Here is a 22,806-nt window from a genome sequence, read left to right as displayed (position 1 = left end):
ATACTATCACAAATCGATTACTTATAGTTAAGTTCAGATAAATCCTGTTTATCGAAAAATATATTTATTCTCTCCAGTATTTGCGGTTCGGTGACCGTTTTAGCGAGTACTAGGAACCCGTTGTTGAGGACTGGGTTGATGAGTTGGAACCTTTCCAATGGAAATGTAAGGACCAACTCCAAGTACGCCATCAGTATGCTTTGTAAGCACGCGCGTCTTACGTCTATGTCCTGAAAAAAAAATTGTATGTTAAACATCACTCTAATATGTCCATTAAAGTTTTTTATATGATGACTAAAAGATCTTAATGGCAATAATAATATTTTTTTAATCTATCAATCAATTATTTATATGTGAATATAAGGTTCGTCGTATGAAGGTAGTTCTAATATGAGAGTGTATTTAGCGAAGGTAATATTAAAACACTTTATAAGCCTGCATTAGTCGTAAAATCAAGCTCAATAATTTAAAAGTTTTTCTTACTTTATTTATGCTTAACGTTCTTTGCTGTTCAATTTCAGGTGGCACAGGTTGAGGAGGAATGATTGACTCAGAGTTTTTGCTGGTTGCATATGTAGGGCCGTCGCAAATGGTAATGTTTACTTTGCGGGCGTGGTTGCCTATAACACTGGACGTACTTCCAATTGTGGTTTCTGAAGGACTTTGTACATTACCGGGTTTATTACTCGACGAACGATGAGTAGCTCCTTCAATAAGTTCACGTTTAGTTTTGTCAGAATGAGTTTTAGTTATAGGTACATTCTTGATTTCTCCATCAATTGTCACGCAATTACCAGTTCTATTTGTTTCATCGTAATTTTTATCCAATGTTTCGTTCTCATTTTTATTCTTGCTGTTATTCATTTTAAAGTCAGCAAAAGTAAACGGTTTAGGGTTGTTAGTTACTTCTTCTGCAGTTTCATCGTTTATATTTTCAACATCAGAATTATTCGCCGATGGCTCAGGACAATCTGGTTCTTGTGCGTAATATTGTTCGTAATTATTGGAAGACGATTCGCTTTCTTCGGAACTACACGAAAGTCTATCTTTAACGTTATCTATCTCATCAAAATCAGACACACTAATTGTATGTTTGATGAAATTATTACATAGTAACTCCCAAGTGGTTTTTAAATCAAATATTTTTCTAACAAATCTGTCATACTCAAGAGTCAAATTTAAGGATGATGTGTAATTATTTAAAATTATCGATATGTCGTTTGGTTTGAGTTTATACGTATAGACACCGCTAAAGAATATTTCAGTAAGTGCTATGATTTTAATTAACCACGATGACGTTGTTTGCTTATAAAGGTTAGCTGCATGCTCCAAGTTAGAGACTTTCTGAACTAAAAATTTTAATCCGGGCCGCAAATCAAATTGCATAGCTCTCATGTAGGACATCTCCAAGCTTTTAAGGAGCAAGTCTACGTTATCTTTATTTAAGAAAAATTTATAATTACAAACATTGGACCCACTTTTCAAGCTTTCCAACAGAATGTTATTGATCCCTTGAAATACGTCTGACGATGCTTGTATGAGAACTGTAGCGATAATCTGAATCAGTATTTGATGTGCCAATAATCCAACGACTAATCCACGGTAAGGTATCCTCACCGTGTACAGTTCAGGGTTCAGTGAGTTGACGGACTCCTGCAGATATATAAGGAAAATATAACTACGGTCATCTATTAGCATTTGGTTTTGATTATTATTCTTCGTATTGGGTTTTGTTATATTATCAACCCTTAACTGTTCGGTAAGAAATACTTGCTGTGCCATTGCATGTAGCCTTACGTTATCATTGACCGAACAGTCGCGCCTCGCAGCCACTTTTACCATAGCCAAGTCACCATAGAAGCTGTTTGAGTTTTCTTTAAAAGCATAAGTTATCTGTTTCAAAGGACTAAGACTAACATTGCACGCTCTGTGAAGACTGGTACATACAATTTCCCACTGCTTGTCTGTTAGTAAGTGTCCTGATGTGAGTATAATGTGTCTAATGCATGATGCGCCCAACCTTGCAACTGGTTCTTGAGGTTGCGCTATGCATTCCACTAAGACCAACATTACTTGTTTCAACGCAAATGTTGCTTCTGCATTTTCTATCGGTTCAATTTCTATTACATCATTATTCTCATCGGTAGTTGACCGTTCAATATTTATTTGCTGTGATTGGTGAAGAAACGCGACAATTGTGTCAGTGGTCATGCCACAACACTGTTTAAAGTTTGGCATGATTGTATCCCAGTGGGTGTTGACGTTGGCAATTTGTCTAAGCCAATTTTGGACCATTGGTAATAGAAGGTGGTTAATGCAATGCAAGCCAAAATGTAAACCAGGCACATCGGCGGTATTTTTTAGTAATTTAAATAAAGTTTCCATCGCTGCCGGTTGATTTTTCTTGGAGCACACTACAGTTGCTGATATCAGACCCTCGATGAGTACATACCATACTTTAAGAATATTACTAGGCTTATCCAGTTTTAACAAACACGAGTTTGTAGTATTAGAAGGATGCAAGCTTGTTGACAGTTTACGATACGAAATTAATTCTTCTTCAAAGTTTTCATTTGTAATATATTTAGTAACATCTAGTGAACTACTTGGTATTATTGGATCAACGACAGAGAGTGGCATATCTCCTTTGATTCTGTTTCCTGTGTTAAATATCGGACATTTAGGCATATTGTACATCATTGTAAGAATGTCTGCGCAGCTTTCCAAATGCAATAGCGCCTCTCTACACATGTCCACTATAACTTTTTCTGATTTTTCTTCACATAGTGGTATAAATTTGCTATTTTTGGAGAATTTTAGACTTAAGCTTGGTTTAGGTTGTGTTGAAATTGTAGCTTTTTTTGCTTTAACTTCTGTTGCCTGAACTTCTTCGAAATGTAAGCCTTTTATATGGCTGAGTAAACATAGTATGCAGTCTAGTGCAGCATTAGCGAAAACAAGTGTGTTATCGGTATTGAGAAAAACTTTGAATATTTCTAAAATAGCTGAATATTGGTTCGAATTATTTGCTGCCCTTAATGTATTGAATAAGGGACGCCAGCCGGATCTAATCTCCATGCGATTTGTCTCAACGAACTCGCATATACAAGAAATAATTTGTTCCTAGAAATAAAGTAAGTCATATTACAAATTTTGATGAAAGAGTCTAAATGCATATTTGGTATAAAATGTCGTAAAATATACAATAATACCTGTATGTCATCATCGCATAATTCCAAGCAAAGTAAATTTTCAAAAGGTTTGAGCAGAGCTTCGTTAAAATGGAAGTGGGGGAGCTCCACTTGTTGGTTGAGCAAAGTCGTTGCACAGTCGTGTAGACACTGTATGGCCAGACTAGATATTTGAATATCTTTGTGACATGCTGCCTGTAACAATATATTTTTTGGCATAATGAAAATGTAGATGTAAATTCTTAGAATAATATTATATTATAACGGCGCGAACCTGCATGAAATGAGGTCCGACCACTGTCCATATCGCCATGCGGTGGGCGAGGGGCCGTGTTGCACGTAAGCAGCGTAGCGCTACGTCTCCAGCGCGACAAAGGGCGCGCGCTGCCTCTGCCCCGCCACCCCCCGCGCCCCCTGCGCCTCCTGCACCACCAGCACCACGCATCCCGCGTCGCCACCACACAGAGTTATTGTTCGCGACGTCTTGCTCCCACACAGAGAATAGCTGTACAATCAAAATTAATCAAATCCTAATGTTTTCAGATAACCATATAAAAAAATCCGTTTTTGTGCAAGTTTATTATGGAAATATTTTTGAGGAGTTTAATATTTCAATAAAAATGGAATGTAATTGTGTTAGTTACCTGCAAAAAATAAATAGGTAGACTTGTACAATAAGCGAAGTAATATATTCAACTGACGAAAGTGATTTTGAACCAATTTGACAAGAAAAAGTTGGCAAATTCAAAAGAAAGAAATCATTGACTTAACCACAGTTACGCGTTAGCCCCCGCCGCTGTTTACTCCGAGAAGCTATAGACGGATTTTGTACATGCTTCTACACAAGGGTATGGAGGGTCCTTGTTTCAAACACACAAATACAAAACTTTTCAATCAATCGCCTTTAACGATAAGAAAGGGATATTTTTGTTCTATTCATAGCTAACATCACATTATCTTACTCTTTTAAAAGAATTTTCTTCCGTGTCGTTCAGCATTCTTCTACTGTGCTATTACTTCTGCTCAGTATCACGCGTTCAAATTAGCTTATGCAACTTTTTTTGATACTACGTTCTTACTGCAGAGAGAGTACAAAGTTTCTGGACAAAGATTAAGGATAGTTACCAAGCGGTGCTGATGCGCAACGAGTCTTTGCAAAGCTGCGCGCAGCGTGGGCAGCGTAGTGGTGGCCGCCAGACGCGTGAATAGCGTGTCCGCTGCCGCCGACAACGCGCAGCAAACCCTCGCCGCCCCGGCGCCCGATATCACATTGCCGCTCTACCGCACACAACATTCTCTCATATGTAAATGCATTTCATCATATCCCTATACTCGTGGTTTGGTCCTCACATGTACCATAGAATCATAAATTTAAGCTCGTATGGAGTAAGTGACGTTGCCTTGATCACCACTCGTATGTGCTTACGTCAGCTCATTCCAAAGAGCATCTGCCGAAGTGATTTAAGGGCATGATGAAACAAGGAAACGATCAGAGCTGAAGTGACCGAGGGAAGTTCACAAGTTTAGTTAATGCAACGAAGTGAAGTATTCTCAGCGAAGCTCCTTAAGTTTTAAATTCCAAAAGGCATCATACTTCTTCAAATTTATCAGCAATAAAAAAGAGAGGGCTTTAGATTTAAAATTCTATTTAGCTTGAAAGAAGAACTCGATGGTAAGTTATTACTTACTATAGTGTTATTCTTTGATTCGTTTTTCCTGTAAGATATATTTACGTTTAGATAGGGTTTTAAAGTACAAAATGCTGCATTTAATTTTACAGCACATAGATATATACGCTATGGGTTTTCTTATACCAGCCATTCCGCTGTACTGGTACCAACGTTTATATTGCACCGTACAAAAGCGCGACGTAATGATGGTAAAAAAAAAGCATGAGCGCCGCCGTCGCGCTGTTTACTCCTGACTGACGAAACAGAGCGGCCAAAACTCGCTCTGTCTCGCGGCCTGCATACCTAAGGCGCAGTACAGTAATTTCGGTACTACTATAATGTCGTTCTTTAAACAAGATCCATCAATACTTGGTGTAGCTATTGTATAGCTATAACCATCCACGAAATCGCGCCGTCGTAAATAGTAATTTCTAGACGCACCTAGATAATTTCTTTAATAAAAAAATAAAAGACCTACTAAAAGTGATATTACAAGTCTTTAGAAGACTTTTAGAGTAATAAACTTTCAGTAATGACTTCTTTATTCTTTTCGAATATTGTAAGTACCTACCTCCTGTCGACACGTTTCAACAATCTTCGCCACCGACATGTCGTTGTTGAAGTTGTTCTCGAGTACTGGTTGTAAAAAGTTGAATACATCCACACTGCAAACATATTCCTATCAATGAGATTTAAGAAGAAAATACATTTATAATACAATTTATGAATCAAAAATCATTTTAATCGAGCGAGACTGGACTACTAATAGCCTACAGTGCTTGCAACCATATTATATGGATTGCATTTTCATCATCTTTATTTCTGTCGAACAACCCTAGGAACAAATTAAGGACAGCATACGCACCATGTCTCGTCGTCCCTGCCGTCGAGACCGAGCTTGGCGTCTGCCTGAAGTATCGACACAGTCTTGTTCCTGCCGGTTTGCATCGCGACAATGGGCGTGGCATTGTTCCCTTGCTGCCCAAACAGCGAATGTTCTAGACTTGACACATAATGGCACGCACCGAATATGTGCTCCCAACACTCTGGCGCTTTCGAGCCTAACTCTAAACCTCCTGAAATTAAAAAACAACAATCATCATCGTCATTTCAACGGAAGGATGCCCAATGCCTCGTTACCATAGATTTACAATAGAACCGGCTGGAAGCGGTCTGCATATAAAGTATTCCAATGATCCTAATAATGTCGCCTCGTCTGTCCACCTTGTGTGTGGATGTTCTACGCTGCGCTTGCCGATCTACGGTCTCTGCTCCAGAATCTTAAGGCTCCAAGAACCTCACGACCTCAACAATATCAGGTACTTATTTGTAATAAGGCGTATTATGCTTATGCTAATTTGAAAGGCTAATATTTAACTTTAAAATCACAGCAAAAATATAATAAAGATGTCGAATGCGTAAAAGTTGTATGTTATTCGTATCAGTTAGTTTATACCTCTACCATTGATCAGCAACTCGCATGTAATTTGATTGGCTACAATTTTTATGGGTATTTAATGATACGCTTTTCATTTTCCTTTAAGTTTTCAATATTTTTCTTATTTTTCTTATGTAATATTTACGGCCTTATCTATTAGGCCTATCCTAACTATTATTAACAATTAAAGAGTTTATAATCACGATTATTTTTATCATCTCTTCTAAATTAGGTTTTTACATTCTACACTTTTTACTGAACTAACGTAACTTAAATGTTATTGTATACATTATTTATTTATATTTCAAATAATTAATATTTATATTTTTGATAATGTTGGCATTTGGCATACATGTATTTTTACCTTTTACTATTTTTACTAGCATTTATCGTTTACTTTCTTGCATATCAACAATTGACCTAATAATCAAACCTATTTACAGTAACTTTTAAGTACTAACCTAGGTCTTAATATTATGGGACTTGTTTTACAAGAATCAGTTTAAAATACTACACTTTATTCTTAGCCGAGAGGCCGGGAAACGATAAAGTAATATATAAAACCATAATTGTGTGTGTTAAGTATTATTTTACTCTATTATTTACATTATGTATTGTATTGGGAATAGGAATTCTTAGTCGTCGTCGACCCAAAGATATCTATGGGAGGATATACAATAAGCGAACGCAGTGTGGTTTTGTGGAACTAAGAGGACGCTGTTGCTCATCCTCTGGAAATTTGTGAGCAGTGGCAATCCCATTCAATTAATGCACAAAGTGTGCACAAATTATGTAAGGATAGTATCCCGGGAATCAAACTCGCGACCAACAATTACAAGTTTCAGTCCACTGGGATACCGCTCCATTACAATTATTGTGGAACACAGGGATTATTGTGGATTTGTTAGAGGTTGTTTTAATAAACATCATTATGGTTAAGTTAAACACGGCTCTAAAATTCAAAGTTTCTGTAAATTAATTCTATCTGGAAACTCAAAATAGTACAAAAAATTCTCAGTATCCAAGGAGCTTGGTAGACAACAATTGGTTCTAGTATACATAAGTAAAACAGTAATACCCGCATATATAGTACTCTCAAAAGAGGTTAACGACAACTATGATAGTTACCAGCTATAAGTATGTCGAGTGACAAAGCATGTGTTGCCAGAATCTTTCCATTCGGCGGCTGTGATATGGCGGAGTTGGCCAGTAGAGCCAGAATACTGCTGCAGCGACTTTGCAGACTCAACGTGTTACTTATCCTGGCCGCCTAGAAAAAATAATATAAAAGTTTTGAAAAATTAAAACTAACATTTTTTAATTTAGCGATGTTGGTTTTGGCTTCAGTTTCATCCATTTCATTTACGATTCAATAAAATCATAGTTTATAACACAACGTTAAAGTAGCTGCATAGCTCGTGTACGTTTTTTTTTATTAAACTTTCAAACAATTTGAAATAATAGTTTGAATTTCATTACGTAAGGTTATGAGACCTATCAACCTTGAAAGGTTCCTACAGCCGAGGCACAAACCATTCAAAGAAAGAACACAGGTCATAATCTAACACACCGTATTTGCCATTGCGAAGAGGAGGATGTCAGATGATAAAGCTGGTTTTTTTGTACAAATTTTTACTAAATTAGTAAATTGTGACTGAAGAGTGTGTTCATTACGAGGTTTGAAAGATCCTAAAAGAGCAACTTTAGAATTTCTCCCGGCTCTTCTCAGCAGGTCGGCGTTGCAAGCTGTTAGCTTATTCGCGGACGCACAAGATTGATCTTTTTATGATAAAACAATTGACGATTTTAAACTGCATGTAAATACCCACCTTGAATAGTCTGATTAGAATTTGAAGCTGTAATTTACGCTATAAGTTACGTTCACTCGTAATATAGGACTACACTCTATTATATTAATAGGACAAGAAGAAACCACGAGAAACTTACGTAGATTATTGTTACTTACAGTTTGTGCAGTTTTGATAAGGTTTACTTTGCTATTAATTGTTCCATCTTTTATAATTACTACAATCAATATAAAACTAAAAGAAAGTACTAACTTGCCATTTCATTGTACCTCTTAATAGTGCGATTAACGAATCTTTGACATTTGAGCAAGTCGAAAAAGGTAGTTTGGGAGTAATTAAAGTAAGGTGTAAAGCAAATACTGCAATCCCGACCTTTAAAAGGGTCTAACTCAACTTAAAAAAAATATTCTAATTTTAGCGCCATATTGTTATTTAAAAATCGAATGCATGTAATATAATTCCATTTATTTCTAAATTACTCTTTTTGTGCCAGTAACAGTATTTACAAACAGACTCTATGTAGTTAATGAAATAAGCTTAAAATTGTTTCGAATTCTGGTAGAAAGAGAGAGAGAGAGATATTAGCAAGAGCTTAAACTAAGCTTTTACCTTATGCAATCCCTCCAGGCATTGTATAGTTAACCCTTCCCACGCTATTCTCTTTCTTTTGGCGAAAGTGTTAATCTTCTTCGAAATAATTCCATGCAGCTTGTATTTCTTGTTCTTGTATCCGGTTAGTGGTACACTTAGCACCGTCACCATAGAGTCCCAGATGCAAGTCAGGATCCTAGAATTACCACAGGCTTTCATATATCTTTGTATACGTACAAAGATGAAAATATAAGTGTAACTAGATAAAGATTTTCTAAATGTACCAGGTATAAAAGAGCTACATGTTAAGATATCTATATCCTTTCAACGCTTTTAATATTTCTAACCGCCCTTAATAAAAACTGATCATTCGGAAATATATTATTATTATTACTAGGTCATTATTTCTGAAACCATTGATTTTTGGATAAAGTGTTCTAAATATTAATTGACCGCAAATAAGCTAGGGCTTTTGCTTTCAATGTTTATGAAGGCATGAATACAGGGTGTATTCGTGCTTGCTCAAGTATTATGTGATGTATATAAGTATATCACACTTTATTCAGCAACGTAAGGGTGCAAGGGCCGTGGTGTAGGTCTCGAGGTGGCATTCAATATTCAGAATAGAATCCAGTTCAAGCAACTTTTAAATTCGCAAACAGTTGATCATTATTGTTAACTAATATTTTAATCGCTAAAATAAATTATCTACATATTAATTTAACATTGGATATTGTAATGGCAGACTAAACTATGTTTATATAGTGCTACCCAAACTGCTTTATTGTGCGCCTTAGGAAAGGTCGGCGAGGTGGGGACTACGGAAAAATATGCAACAGCGACACTGCTACTAGTGTTAACAAACGGCTAATCGTCCCTCCCTCCTCCTCTCTCGCCGCGCGCATGCCTAAGGCGAGGCACAGCGGTTTCAGAAGCATAAAATAATTTTGCTATTGCTCTTATTATACATGTATTTGCAGCGTTTGTGATTTGTCTCACATGAATAAGAAAAATTGGATATTAAATTTAATTTTGAGGTAAGTAGCTACGAAAATTATTTACCTTCGTGCCCACCGCAAGCTGGCCTGGTGCTGAGGAGAGTCTTCAGAGCTATTGTATAACCTTGACACCTCCTTCAGCTTCTGCCAGTCTGACATTACAGGATTTTGATCCAAGCCTCCGAGATCTGCAAGTATACATCGTAATCAAAATGTTCTAATCCTTTTTTTTAATTCTTAGTTATATGCAATTTGTTTATATGTACATCTTTGGATTCGGTATATATTAGAATTAATATGCTATTTTTTAATTTTAGGTCTTATTGTGTTTCAACACATAATATGTGACATTTTAATACATTTATGTAAGACTATGGTTGTAATCGTTATTGTTTCAGTCCACAGATGCCCACTACAAGGTATAGGCCTCCCTCAAATATATCTCCGAGAGGATATACTATAATCACCACGCTTGGCAGGCGGGTTGACGATTGCAGTATGGTATTATAGTACGCAGAAGACACCGCTGCCCATCATCTGGCAACTTGTTTGTGAGCAGTTGCAATCCTGTAAACTATTTTATAGATGCATAAAGTGTGGATTACATAAGATTGTAACTTGGGAATCGAATCAAGCTACGATCGCAAGCCTCAGTCCTTATAGCTGAGCAAGCACTGCTCAACAATGGTGGAAGGATTAGCAACGCTTTAACGATCTTGTACAATTAAATACCAATATTAAATATTTCAAAAGAATCGACTTATTATAATCTTCCTATAGCTAAATTTGGTAAAACTCAAGTTTTCTGTTGTGGTAATTTCAGAACATTTTAAGATCAGGCGTTAAAAAAAATGCTGAAATAAAGTATTGGGTTTAATTAAATCCCAAATGTTAAAAGTATCTTACCTGACAAGAGGTGTATAAGTGGATGATCGGACGATGGAACGTCCTTGAGCAAATCATTCGAAAGAACTTGTTGATACAATTCCCGGAGCCACGTGGCCGACAAATATACCAAGACTCCGCTGCCTTGAACCTCTTCTACGAACTCGTCCTCCGTTAAAGGAACTTGAACTTTCTGAAAGTAGAGCAAATAAAGTTATCAAGCAATTCTTTTCTGAAACTTTAAGGAAGTAAGGCAGAGAGCATTCATTATCGATAGATTGATTGGTTATATGTCTAAAAGCTGTAAAGGGTTGAAAATTTTGCAAATTTGGCATTTAAAAGTTTTAGAGCTTTTACTACTATTTCCAATCATTACATTAATTTAATTTTTCCATGAGAATGCGACAAGAGAATTAATTCTGTTAGTATAAAGTTTGCAAGGACAGATAGTGAACAATAACCAATTTTAATAAGTAATAATTCGAATTTCGAAAGTGCTTCTTTTTACTCTTTTATCATTACGTTATTTATTACAGAATAACATGATTAAAATAAACATTCAATGAACTCAGAGTCAATGTTATATTAATAGGTAGGTAGCACGAAATGATATAGTATATGATATTTTGCTGAACAATGAGCCTTACATTCACCCCTTACTTCCAATTACCCTGTATATTATATACCATACATTTTTAAGTATTTTCTTAACACTACATACTATTTGATTGGCCAGACTTCACGATTACGTTTATTAACTTTGACCTTATTTAAAATTAAATAAAATCAATAGTAAAATTAATAAACAAATTTGTAATAAATAGTGTTTTTTGTTATTGATGTACAGAAAAGCAAAAGCGAAATATTAAGAATATGCAATCGCTATAGTCAGTAACTTACGTTAGGTTGGATGTAATACTTGATGCGTCTCTGTTTCAAAGTGAGCAAAAGGGCTGCGTACGTGGCCAGGTAGACGCCGTCTGCGTTCATGATGCAGGAGGTAGCCGGTGGCTGAGACGCGTTATGTTGGCAACACTTTGAAGCGAACTCTTGCATCGTCTCGTCCACCTAGACCAGAAGTTCTGATTGTGAACACTTTTTTTGACAAGCCAACCGATCTTTATCGAACCACAGGTAGATCTCGAGTTTTACCTAGAGCAGTTTAAGAACTAAGAACTTAAACTTTTCGTAGTCTTTTAGAATACTCATCAGAAGGACAAATCAGCAATTTAGAATACTCTTAATTAAATCCTGATAAAATCTGATTTTACAACATTAATATTACTTTACATTAATATTAATAATATTATATATTACATATGATTTTAAGGGTAATAAAAACAAAGATTACTTTTTAACATAAAAATTGTGTTATAAAATATGCAGGTCATTTTTTTCGTTGATAGAGAAAGTGGTGGTGATTGTGAAATTTACTTACTTCTATACAAGTTCTCAGATTAATAAGTTTCGGCAACAAAGAATTTTGCAGAGTCTTAACAAACTGTCTCGCATTATGTCTTTCGAGATCTACGTTGCATTCAGTTATGGTGCACCTGAAATTAGCAAAGTATTTTAATAATCCTCTTCACGTTTACTAACCTTCCAAATTAGAATCCTTTAAAAATTTTGTGCGTCAATCTAAGGCGCCTTGAAACATTATCTTAATCTTGAACGTTGTATAAACTAAATGAGCAAGTTTATGGTATAGTCCAACCGATACCGCTGTACCGCGCTGTAGGTGTGTGCGCAGCAAAACGGAGGGGAATATTGGTCGTACTTTAAGGGGTAGTAGTACAGCGATAGCGGTAGCACTACACAAACTAGTATATATAAATGAATAAGTTACTTTTTCCTTGCCAACTTGCATTATAATATGGTTCATTGTAGATCAGAAATTTTCAGTTGCAGAGTTAGACACTGCTGAATTGGACGACCTGTTATGAAAGAAAATTCATCCTCCACTAAAGATAACGTTAGCAGGTTTTGCGCTACTCGTATCTAACGAGTTTCTATGACTCTAACATATCTTCTACTTAGAGGGAACGTTCCCACAAAAAGAAAAGTTATTAAATTTTGATATATCATTTTATGTGTCTGAAAGAGAAGTTTGTTTTACCTGCCAAGGTTCAAAGTCTTCGGAACGGCTCTAGTTTTCTCGTCGAAGATGTCACTGTGCGTTTTGTTCGGCGACGGGTCGCTGGCGCGCGTCGGTAGGAACACGTTGTCCGCGTCAGAGTCCACCTCGCCGTCGCTTCCAGAACTAATGTTTTCCGGTCCAGATGTATCTGTAATGTATGGATATACATATTTTTGACCCAAACAAATCTATTAGCTCTTAACTAATAGTATTTGTGAAGAATATCAGGTGCATCGTACCAGACAGGGGCTGAACTGAACTGTGGTGTTTAACAAAAATTTAAGGAAAATGCGTCAAGTCTGTTGTCGCAAGACTGAAGATCTAGGTTTTCAACAATAAACTTCAAACAAAAGTAAGTCATTTTAGCAACCTTACATCAACTGCCAGATAACTTTGACAAACTTCTGTTTATAAGGATGATAAACAGTAAATGACCACGTGGACGATTACATATTCGTTTGTCTAATCAAAATGAAAAAAAATCTTATAAAGTCTAGGGTTTTACAAAGAATGATATTGAAACATAACGCCATTGATTTCATTAAAGCCTTATAGATGAACACGACATTCAGTGCAGAACGTGATTAAGATGATTTATATTAGTGTTTCCCAACGTGAGGCCCATACCCCACAGGGGGCAATTTGATTTTTAAAGGAGGGATTTCGAAAGTGGACTTGACATGAGTTTAACACTTACGCTTCAATATAAAAAAATATATAAGTTACATAGAAGGCGTAAGAATTTTAGAACAGCTAAGGGATGGGGATAGGGATCTGGGATGCGCTATCATGCCCAAGATGGCGCATCCCAGATCCCTATCCCCATACCTTCCTATTACCACTGAAAAAGGCGCACAATAGTTTGATACGAAAACAGAGCATCATTGACGGACACGGCCTTTAGTGATAAAGAACACGACTAAGATGATCTATGAGATAAATTTCCATAGTAAACTAATGATTAAAATTAAAAAAATTCTATTGTTGTTTTGTTTTTTTATTTTTATAAAAGGAAACTAATTTAATTTAAAATTAATCTGAATGATCTAAGGAATTCTAAAAAAGCATTTTCTTAAGAATTTTCGTCTGGAAATATATATGCGCGAATTATACATTAAAATGATTAAAAGCTATTACCGGAAGAATCGTGTTCCTTTTCTTCGTTGCTTTGTAAAACAGCCACTACATCTCTGTAACAAATAATATTCTATTTAGAATATTATTCAAAAGAATTTGAATTGTTCTTCATCTTGATCAAAATATTTTCTTTTCAAATCTATGTCGTCACTGTTACCATATCAGTCATAGGACTTCCACCGTTCGACATTGGCTTGTCTTATAGATTTTTCAAAGAACAGGTAGAAAAAGACTAGCATTCAGCGTCTTCCGTAAACCTTAACAAAGTCATCTGTCCATCTTTTGGGCGGGTGTCTTACATGCATTTGTCAGTCTGTGGTCTCAATTCCAGAACCTCAAAGACTGCTGAGGGAGTCTGTTTTGCCAGCTATTCCCATTTTAATATGCCAATCTGCTCGGATATATATCAGTTACCTTCTTTTACGAATGTCCTTATTCTTGGTTCGATCTAGTAGAGAAGTCCTGAGCATAGCCATTGCTTGTTGAACGCCTGTAAGCTTATCAAAGTGGCCCACAGTGATAGACCACGTTTCAGCTATCTCGTAACACATTTGATATAGATTTTCGTTTTAAAGCACTAAAGGACATATATTTTTTACTAAATGTGTAAGCGTGAAATCTTCAAAGTTATATTAGTGATGTGTTCTCAAAATTTAACATAGTACACTTTTTAAAATCATTACTGAGGCTATTTCTCCAACAAAAATAACGTACATTTCATCATTAAAAAATGTAGAAGTTTAGTTTTCAAGGTTAATCTTACCTGTATGGACTAGGTAATCTAGCTAATGTCTGGTAGGTCAACGGCCCCGTATAATCAGCATCTTGTAGCTTCGGCCAGTGCATTAATATAAGTGTAGCGATGTCTGAAGATAAATAATCGTTAGAACCGGAGCAAAGCTTCTCCAGAGCATCGAGTAACGCAACCACGCATTCAACAGCAGCTGCCACTACTTCTGGATTACCACTACGTCCGCAATCCTCTATTCCATCCATTATTCTAGAAGAAAAAGATTTTAGTTAGTTCACTATAGTAGTTGCTGTATCAAGAGGTTTCACATCAGGGGGTAGTGGGTCTGAATCCCTGCCACTGATTAGTTGTCACTTCGCGCCTCGTATTACACGCACACGTTTATTACACTACCTACACGCGCATAGGTTTTCGATCATGCGAACGTCTCCGGTCAATTGTCGTGCTGGATGAAAATAAAGCTGCACAAAGCCTCCGGACTAGCAGAACTAACATTAACAGATTGAACAAAAAATGGTTGGTGTGCGACTTGCACCATAAGTAGATAGTTTCTAGAAAAATCATAAGTTTTGAAAAAACATCTATAAAAAATTTGACTGCTATATATAGTAATGTTTCTTGTATAAATTTATTTCAGTAAAATGAAAACCAAGATGTTTCTTTACTTATCATTGACTGATGCAATTTGATCTTTGACATTTATTGATTTAGTGACTTTTCCGAATTAAACTATATTAATCATGATCACGGGAACCTCTATATCAACTCTTTTGTCGCTTTGACAGACACGTGGATTGCTAAGAGAGGACCTTAGCTTGAGTTTTCATTAAACGGGGTAAATGTTCCGAATTTGAAACCTCAGAGAAAGCACGGCCGGTTTGATGTATTGTTATTTTATTGAATAATAACCTTCGATACGTCGTATTTTCTACCGTGAAGTACAGTAAATACCATAGCACTGAGTTGAAAGAATTACAATATAGTCTTTAGTTATTAGGAAAATGACATAACTGTCGTCTCGGTCATTAGTATTGTTATATGAAGTATGTTAATGTTAGAAAATCTTAATTACAAGCATGTCGTGTTCGGATAATATATTATTTAACCTAAATACAGGTTCAGTAACACAAAATGTAACTTACAATCTGATAATAGCCATATCGTCGCTGTGTCTTTCCAGGCGGTCAGTTTTCTTCAGCAACACCAATTGGCACAGTCGCTTCGGATGCTGCAGCAGGTCCCGCGCGCTTCGTAAAGGTTCCACACGGTGCGTTACCGGCGGGTACAATAACATTCTGTGGTACAGGGCTTCCAGCACTGGTCGAAGATTCGAAATCGATCCAACTAATCGCACCAATTGATTGGCTATGCTGTTAAAAGTGACTCAATAATTATGAATTTTTATAAAACATTTAAAAATGGCGATAAATGAAAGATAGGCAAGGAAATATAGTATTAGCCATCCATGACACAATATTTTATTAGACCGTCATAAAACATGAATAGTTCCAAAATAGCACTTTATCTTGATCCGACTATTCCAGAAGTTCCCATTGGGGGAGCCTAACGCCCTCTCGTGGGTAGTGGAATTATTGATAGGAATCTCCATTTTTTAGTTCATATAGTGTAATCAAAGAATTATCATGTTATATACTGGTAAGTCAGTCCAGCTGATCTAAATCGTTAGCTAGCTAGTGATGGATTCACTCAAGCTAACTTTATAGAACCAAAAACAATACCGGAACAAAAAGACTGCACCAAGTATGATTGTGTCATTTGAGATTTCTTTTGTAACAATTTGTTTGATTACTATGGCTACTTCTGCCGCTGAAATGCATTATTGCATATCAGTTACTAAGTTAATACCACTATATCTTGAGAAGGTGATCACACATGCAATGCTGCGCTGATTTGTTGTTCCAAAGTATGAGTAACATACTTGGTATTATACTCATAGTATCGTTGAACTTCGATAGTTTTGGGTATTAAAAACTGTACATTGACAGATATTAACATTATTGGAATGAAGAATTATTGAAAATACCAAAAGTGATTTCTATAAAGTAAATATGTCTATAAATGTATTAAGAACATTGTTAAAGTGACTACAAAAAAACCCTGTCTGAGTTTGTAATGCTTCTTCACGGATCAGGGTACATTTGGAACCCTCGTTGCTTTCAGGTTGAAGATGCCATAGGAGAGTTCAATCTGATTCTTGTTTCTATTAAATTGGGTTTCTTACACAAGCTTCTTACACGAACGGCCAATATAAATGATCTTATGTGAATTAGGAAGATTGAGTTATGTCTTCGTAGACGAACTTTAAGAAGTCATACTAATTCTTAGGTAAAGATGTGTTTACTATTAATTATTTTAAAACGATTGTAAAAGTTCTTATATTTGCACTATACAACTAAAACCATAGTCCTATTATTAGGAAATTACAAATAAACATACATTTGTTAATGTGTTACCTACCTATATATAGCTTTAGCTTGCTTGCTGTTGAAGCTAGGCGCACACACTAACGCGCCAGATCCCCTGCCAGAATCATCCACTAAGTGTCCATCGTGTTCCCTAAATACGATTAAATTTAATAATTTTTAAAGCAATAATATTTTGCCACTTAATTGCTACAAAGTTAAACAGAAAATTTATATCATATAGCATTTTTTATGTAGCTAAACATTAACTTGGCAGGCGATCGAGCAAAAACTTTTAATGGCATAAAATAACACGATATTTTAAATTTAATGTTGTCTTTCATTTTGTTTATAGTCTCTTTTAAACCACAACACACACGATATATTATACATTTCTGGGATATTGTCTTAACTTGTTAGTAATACTGTCGAAACCTGAACAATTAATGTTGACTTTTATAATGGTTATACGTAGCGTAAGTTATAGATCCACAATAAAATCGAAAAGATCAATATTTTTAAGGCAGGTCTTATGTCTTCAAGTAGCGCGCGTGAAAGAGTGCTGTCAGAGAATATCGCGTTCAATTTTGCGGTCGGGAACGTTCAATATTTAGTGGGCGGGAACGTCGCTACACGTTGTAAATAAATAAAAAATTAACATTGAATATAATAAGTGTCTTACCTTGCTTTAATATTCTTATCAACACGCGGAGTTCCCAGGAAAGAGATAAGAGATGGACAGAACTTCTGCCACAGAAAGGTGGTGAAGTGTGTGTTACCACATACTCGCTCCGAGAGACTAGACATGAGAGTCAGCAGACAATCCAGAAAGAACAAGGCCAATGGATTCTGCTTTGGTACTCTGAAATCATAAACACAGATATTGTGCGTATGTTTCATATACTTTTGACATGTACACACAGAGTAATTGATTATAGAAGTAAAAGCTTTAAAAGGGTGGATGTATAGCTCGTTTGCCAGCAAAAAGCTTCCAAGATTATACATCTATATCCAATCATCCTGTCAAAAGTGATCGTTTTAAGTAGGCTGCGTTTTTTCTATTGGAATGCGACACGTTAATAAAACTTATGGTTTTCCGAATTCTACAGGGGCAGATAGTAAACAATAATTAATTTAGCATCTAGAATAAAAAAAAAACACTTGTTTTGCTATATTGTCATTATAAATAATTTGCAGTTAATTCTTTTAAAGCTTTTACACGTATAATAAATCATTCTGTATAAGCCACCTCAAAGTTCTAAGTAATAAATTTATTTCTTACAGTTGCGTTTCTGTGAGCCGACCGCACAAATATTGTATCACTGGTATCACTTCACTATAGCATCCCACTGCCACCAGGTGATTTCGGCCAACCGGAGACCCTTCGGAGAGTAGTTCTTGGCATTCTTCATCTACAAGTTTAAAATAGAAAAGACCTATTTGATGTTCTACATCTACTATCAGAATCAATTTGTTTTTGAAACTTTTCCTATTGAAGGTTAAGATGCGTTCTTTATCGCATCAACGCCTGGTGAATAATATGTGAGTTACAGGGATTAAAATGTAGATGTAATTTGGGGATGGATTTTCAGCATTATCATTTCGACTGTAGGACGTCCACTGTTGGTCATAAACCTACGAAGTAGATTTTTAATAGGATTGATTTAAAGCGGCTTTCATCCAGCATCTGTCGACGACCTTAACAAGGTCGTCTGTCTACCTTATGGGAGATCTTTACACGCTGTGTTAACTGGACTATGTTTCCCACTCTAGTACAATAAGCTTTCATCTACCATCAATTTTGAGGAATCCGGAAAGGGTTACCCTTTCCATGGCTCAGAGTGACAGATCACCTTTCAGTGTCGTAAATCATCACTGCTAACACACTTTTGTCTTAAGGCAGTGTATATATTGGACGAGAAAATGTCTCGACATTTTATCGTGTCCACGTGGACAGATCAGCTTGAAGATTTATACATATGTGTAATAAGAGAAAGAGAGATCGTAGCATTAGTATAACCAGTGTTGATTGACGGAAAAAGAAAAATGCGGAAAGGTTATGTAAATGTGGCGATGATGATGAATAACATATTGCTGCTATAATAGTTCTCCAGCAACTCAAGATCAAGTAATGTCTCTCGACAATCGTTCTCTATAACTTGAAGGAAGAATAACGGGGACTGTAATGGCCAGCGACCTCTAAGGCCTGGACAGTTCTAAGAGAACTAAAATCTAATAGGTATAGTAGAAGAACGGAAGAAGATGAGAGGATAGGGGGCTGAAAGAGTTTACCTAGCTGCATGCAGTAGGCACGAAGAGCCTGCGCTGCGGCAGCTCGGGCTGCTGCGGCGACCTGGGGCGCCGAGCCGGCCGCCTCCCCGCAGCGTCCGCAAGCCCACACGCACAGCCGCCCGTTCAGCGTGCGACGCGGTGATAATGCCAGCGATAGGTACATGCGGAATATTTGCACCTGCAAATATATAGTGATCCATCGCGAAAACCTTGGCATACTTTCGTCCAACTTACCGGACCTCCTCAAGAAAAATCTACTGTAGAATCTTTTGATAAGCTGCCCCGGCACATTGTCTTTAACCTCCAGGCATTTACGATCCATAGCGCTAGGCAGGGACTCAAATAAAATGACGTAGGAACAAAATAACGTTTTGAATTTTTTCATTTGTGTGTAATAAAATGCTGTCGTAACTCGCAGCTGGAAGAAGAAAGTACCGTAGTAAATAGAGGTAATCCCTCTCCCAACAGTCTACGCTCAGTAAACGTGAAAAAACATCTTGTAAACAATACACCGTAGCGATCACGAATCATTGAAACACGGGGATAGGCCGTGCCAAATTATGAGGCGCGAATAGAGAAATAAAATATTTTTATATTCATTTTTAACCAAACAAATAGCATTACAAAATACCGCGTATGTTACACTTATTAAGTCTAAATTTAACAGGAATAGCATAACTTACATTTCAAACGCGCACGTTATTCTGTAATAAATTTGCATCACTTGTAAGTAAATAACTATTTCATTATTTTTAATGAACAACTGTTTTACAGTACTTTAATAGCAATCTTGATTTTTTAAAATATTTTGTATTTTTTATTAATTTTGTTATTCAGGTGTGAAAGGCCACCAAATTTGGTCTGATTGCTTTATTCATTGCATTATTATTGCTTGCTTTGCTATTGCATGTATTATTATTGCATATGCTTTATTATTGCATTGCTTATTTCAGCCCAGTCGTAATCTGCTACTGCCACGAAGCGTACGGGTTTGCAAAAATATGTAGGTTTTTAAAGAGAAAGTTCGAGATTTATTGGCGGAAGAATCGATGTAACTTCAATCTAATTGTCGCTAATAAAGGTAATACCTTAAATAATTTTACGTCACCTGAGTATCTGGCAAATGGTACATAACCGAAGCAGTAGCACAAAGCAGCTGTGACGGCATCCATAGCGAATCGTCTTCGGGTTCTATACCTCTATGAAATCGGTCATCGCGAAGTATTTTCTAAAAAAAAATATATGTATATAATAAGTATAAACTATTACTTAATAGGGACAAAGCACATGTATAGTGTATAGTTGTACTCACATGGAAGCCCTGGAGAGCGTATGTTACGAGGCGGGGGCGCTTGGTCTCGAGGGCCAGCTGCAGCGGCAGCAGGCAAGCGCGCCGCACCTCGTATGATGGCCGGCGCCCGTTGCTTTCTTGGATACAGAGCACTTCTACAAAACAACATCCAAATTGTAGACAGCCCAATTTTTTAAAGTCAACTTTAAAAAACGATAAGGTCTACTACTGGACCTTCGCCTCCCCATAGATTTCCAATATGACCGGCCGGTGTGAGTGACTGCCGATCCGTAGATAAGTACACATCTTTTTTTCAGCTGATGGACGCCCACGGCAAGTCACAGGCCGCCCTAAAACATCGCCACGATGACCGGTACTTCGTTGCCCACATCCAGAGACTTACCATTCTCCAGTATTGTGTAGTCTTTATTATTTACAATATAAAAATTAAGATTCAGTGCATATTTTGAATTCCGTACTTATTAATGTAAAAAAATAGACCATTTTAACAATAATTAGTTACACATAGGAAACCATAGACAAGTTAAATATCTAAGGATCGTTCTAGATGATAATCTTAATATCATGATCAGACTACGGACCATTAATATAGATAGAATTAAGTGTGGCTGGAGTTTTTTTCCGCTAATTCTTCTTCCAGTGCTAACGCTTTCGAAAGCAGTAGTAATGTTCGCCAGGCAGTTGCAGCAGACCACTTGAATAATCGGAGCTGCTGGGCGCCATTGAATCCGAATAATTAACGCGTTCTGAGTAACAGCCTAAGCCAAGCTAGGGGATCTAAGAGCTCTGTGGCCTTCCAATTCGGTAATAAAGTAGTATATTCCAACCTGAGCCGAGGCTTCTAAGAGAGCCTGCGAACTTTGGTACCAAAAAAGAGGTTTAGGCTACGACGCACCTGTGCCCTGTCCTCTCAAATCCGTGTACAATTTGTAAATGCTAAAAGTATAATTTTATCAATAGTGAAATTTTGTCCAAAAAAAAAAACAAGCACAAAAATTGGTTTGTACTTTGGACATTTAAAAACACTTTATTGTGCTTATTCGGACAAATATACGCATAGATATAAATACACACCGGCACAATTAGAAGAACACAAAAAAAAATTTTTTTGACACATTGATTTTATACGAATTAATTATCTCTGCTCAAATTACTATAAATAGTAATTAAGCTGCAAAATATTTATTTTTGAAAAGTTATGAGAAAATTACTGATATCTTTTAAAGATCTCCCCCTTCCCCATATACAAAAAATTTGCCGATAAGGTCAAGGTAACCGCGCAAAACAATGCAGATGACCGCGGCAATGCATTTTATTGCAACATTAGACTTTTAACCCTAAAATATGTTACATACACAGTTGTATTATTACACTCAATTCTTCTACATTTTTAAGATCTTAATGCTATTTCTTGATTATTATAAGACAAGTTATTTCTCCATATTATACCACAATAATATTAAATAAAAAGTTGTATTATTTTGTATTAAAAATGAAAATGTAAAAAAAAGCAAAATAGAGTGTAGATTTAATTACTAGTAATAAAAGTTATTACAATCGCGACATCGATCGCAATTTTATAGATGACGTACGTAGTTTTTACTGATCAGCTAATATTTAGACAAAGAAAAAATTATATTTAAATACAAGTAGTATAAATAAATCGGAACATAACTGTCAAATTATAATATTATCACTATGTGCCCAATATTGTACATACAAAAGCAAATAATATTGGTGCTTCTTACCTAATGCATCCTGACATGATTTCTTCAGTGCTGTAAGCTTTGGTCCTGTAGCTTCTTTAAAAATCTCTTGCAAAAGTTCCTCCATATCAATCACGGATACCAAACATATTGTTAGACACTTTTTTACTGTGTAAGATTGTACTTGATGAAAAAACGAAAAACTTGTATGAAGCTGAAAATTTACTGTAATGTAAAAGTAATTTATATTTGTTTTTAGTATTTTAAGCCATTATCTTTTATTCTGTCGTCTGTACGCGAGTGGGTGTTTGGTGCGCAGTTATCACTAGTTGAAATTTAGCGTACGCATTTGTGAGCATGCTCAGGAAAAAATCAATACCCTTATACTTTCTACACATCACGTTTCTTTTAAAATTGAATCAACAGGTTGTATCACCATGCCAAACTTTTATCAGTTTACTGTCTAT

At 36.1% G+C, this 22,806-nt stretch overlaps 1 protein-coding gene across 1 annotated transcript; it reads right to left on the bottom strand.

Annotated features, from left to right (window-relative positions):
* Positions 1–17: 17 nt before the first annotated feature.
* LOC137918886 (brefeldin A-inhibited guanine nucleotide-exchange protein 3) lies at positions 18–22,469 on the bottom strand. The gene is made up of 24 exons (XM_068761816.1): positions 22,382–22,469; positions 20,634–20,767; positions 20,430–20,549; positions 19,322–19,499; positions 18,312–18,441; positions 17,712–17,891; positions 17,085–17,183; positions 15,749–15,976; positions 14,619–14,855; positions 13,856–13,908; positions 12,698–12,866; positions 12,020–12,134; positions 11,482–11,649; positions 10,603–10,774; positions 9,761–9,884; positions 8,717–8,894; positions 7,428–7,569; positions 5,727–5,937; positions 5,433–5,526; positions 4,317–4,469; positions 3,466–3,696; positions 3,213–3,386; positions 484–3,123; positions 18–230 (listed from the first exon to the last, which is right to left on the bottom strand). The coding sequence occupies exons 1-24, from the start codon at positions 22,464–22,466 to the stop codon at positions 18–20; spliced, it is 6,228 nt and encodes a 2,075-aa protein (XP_068617917.1). The 5' UTR covers positions 22,467–22,469.
* Between the last annotated feature and the right edge of the window lie 337 nt (positions 22,470–22,806).

This window comes from Battus philenor, unplaced genomic scaffold (genome assembly GCF_028537555.1).
Source record: "Battus philenor isolate CCGP_79_NKW_IND1 unplaced genomic scaffold, ilBatPhil1.0.hap1 SCAF_15, whole genome shotgun sequence".
NCBI lineage: Eukaryota > Metazoa > Arthropoda > Insecta > Lepidoptera > Papilionidae > Battus > Battus philenor.
Note: the sequence above shows the minus strand (reverse complement) of the source record. Positions and strands in the feature narration are given on the sequence as shown.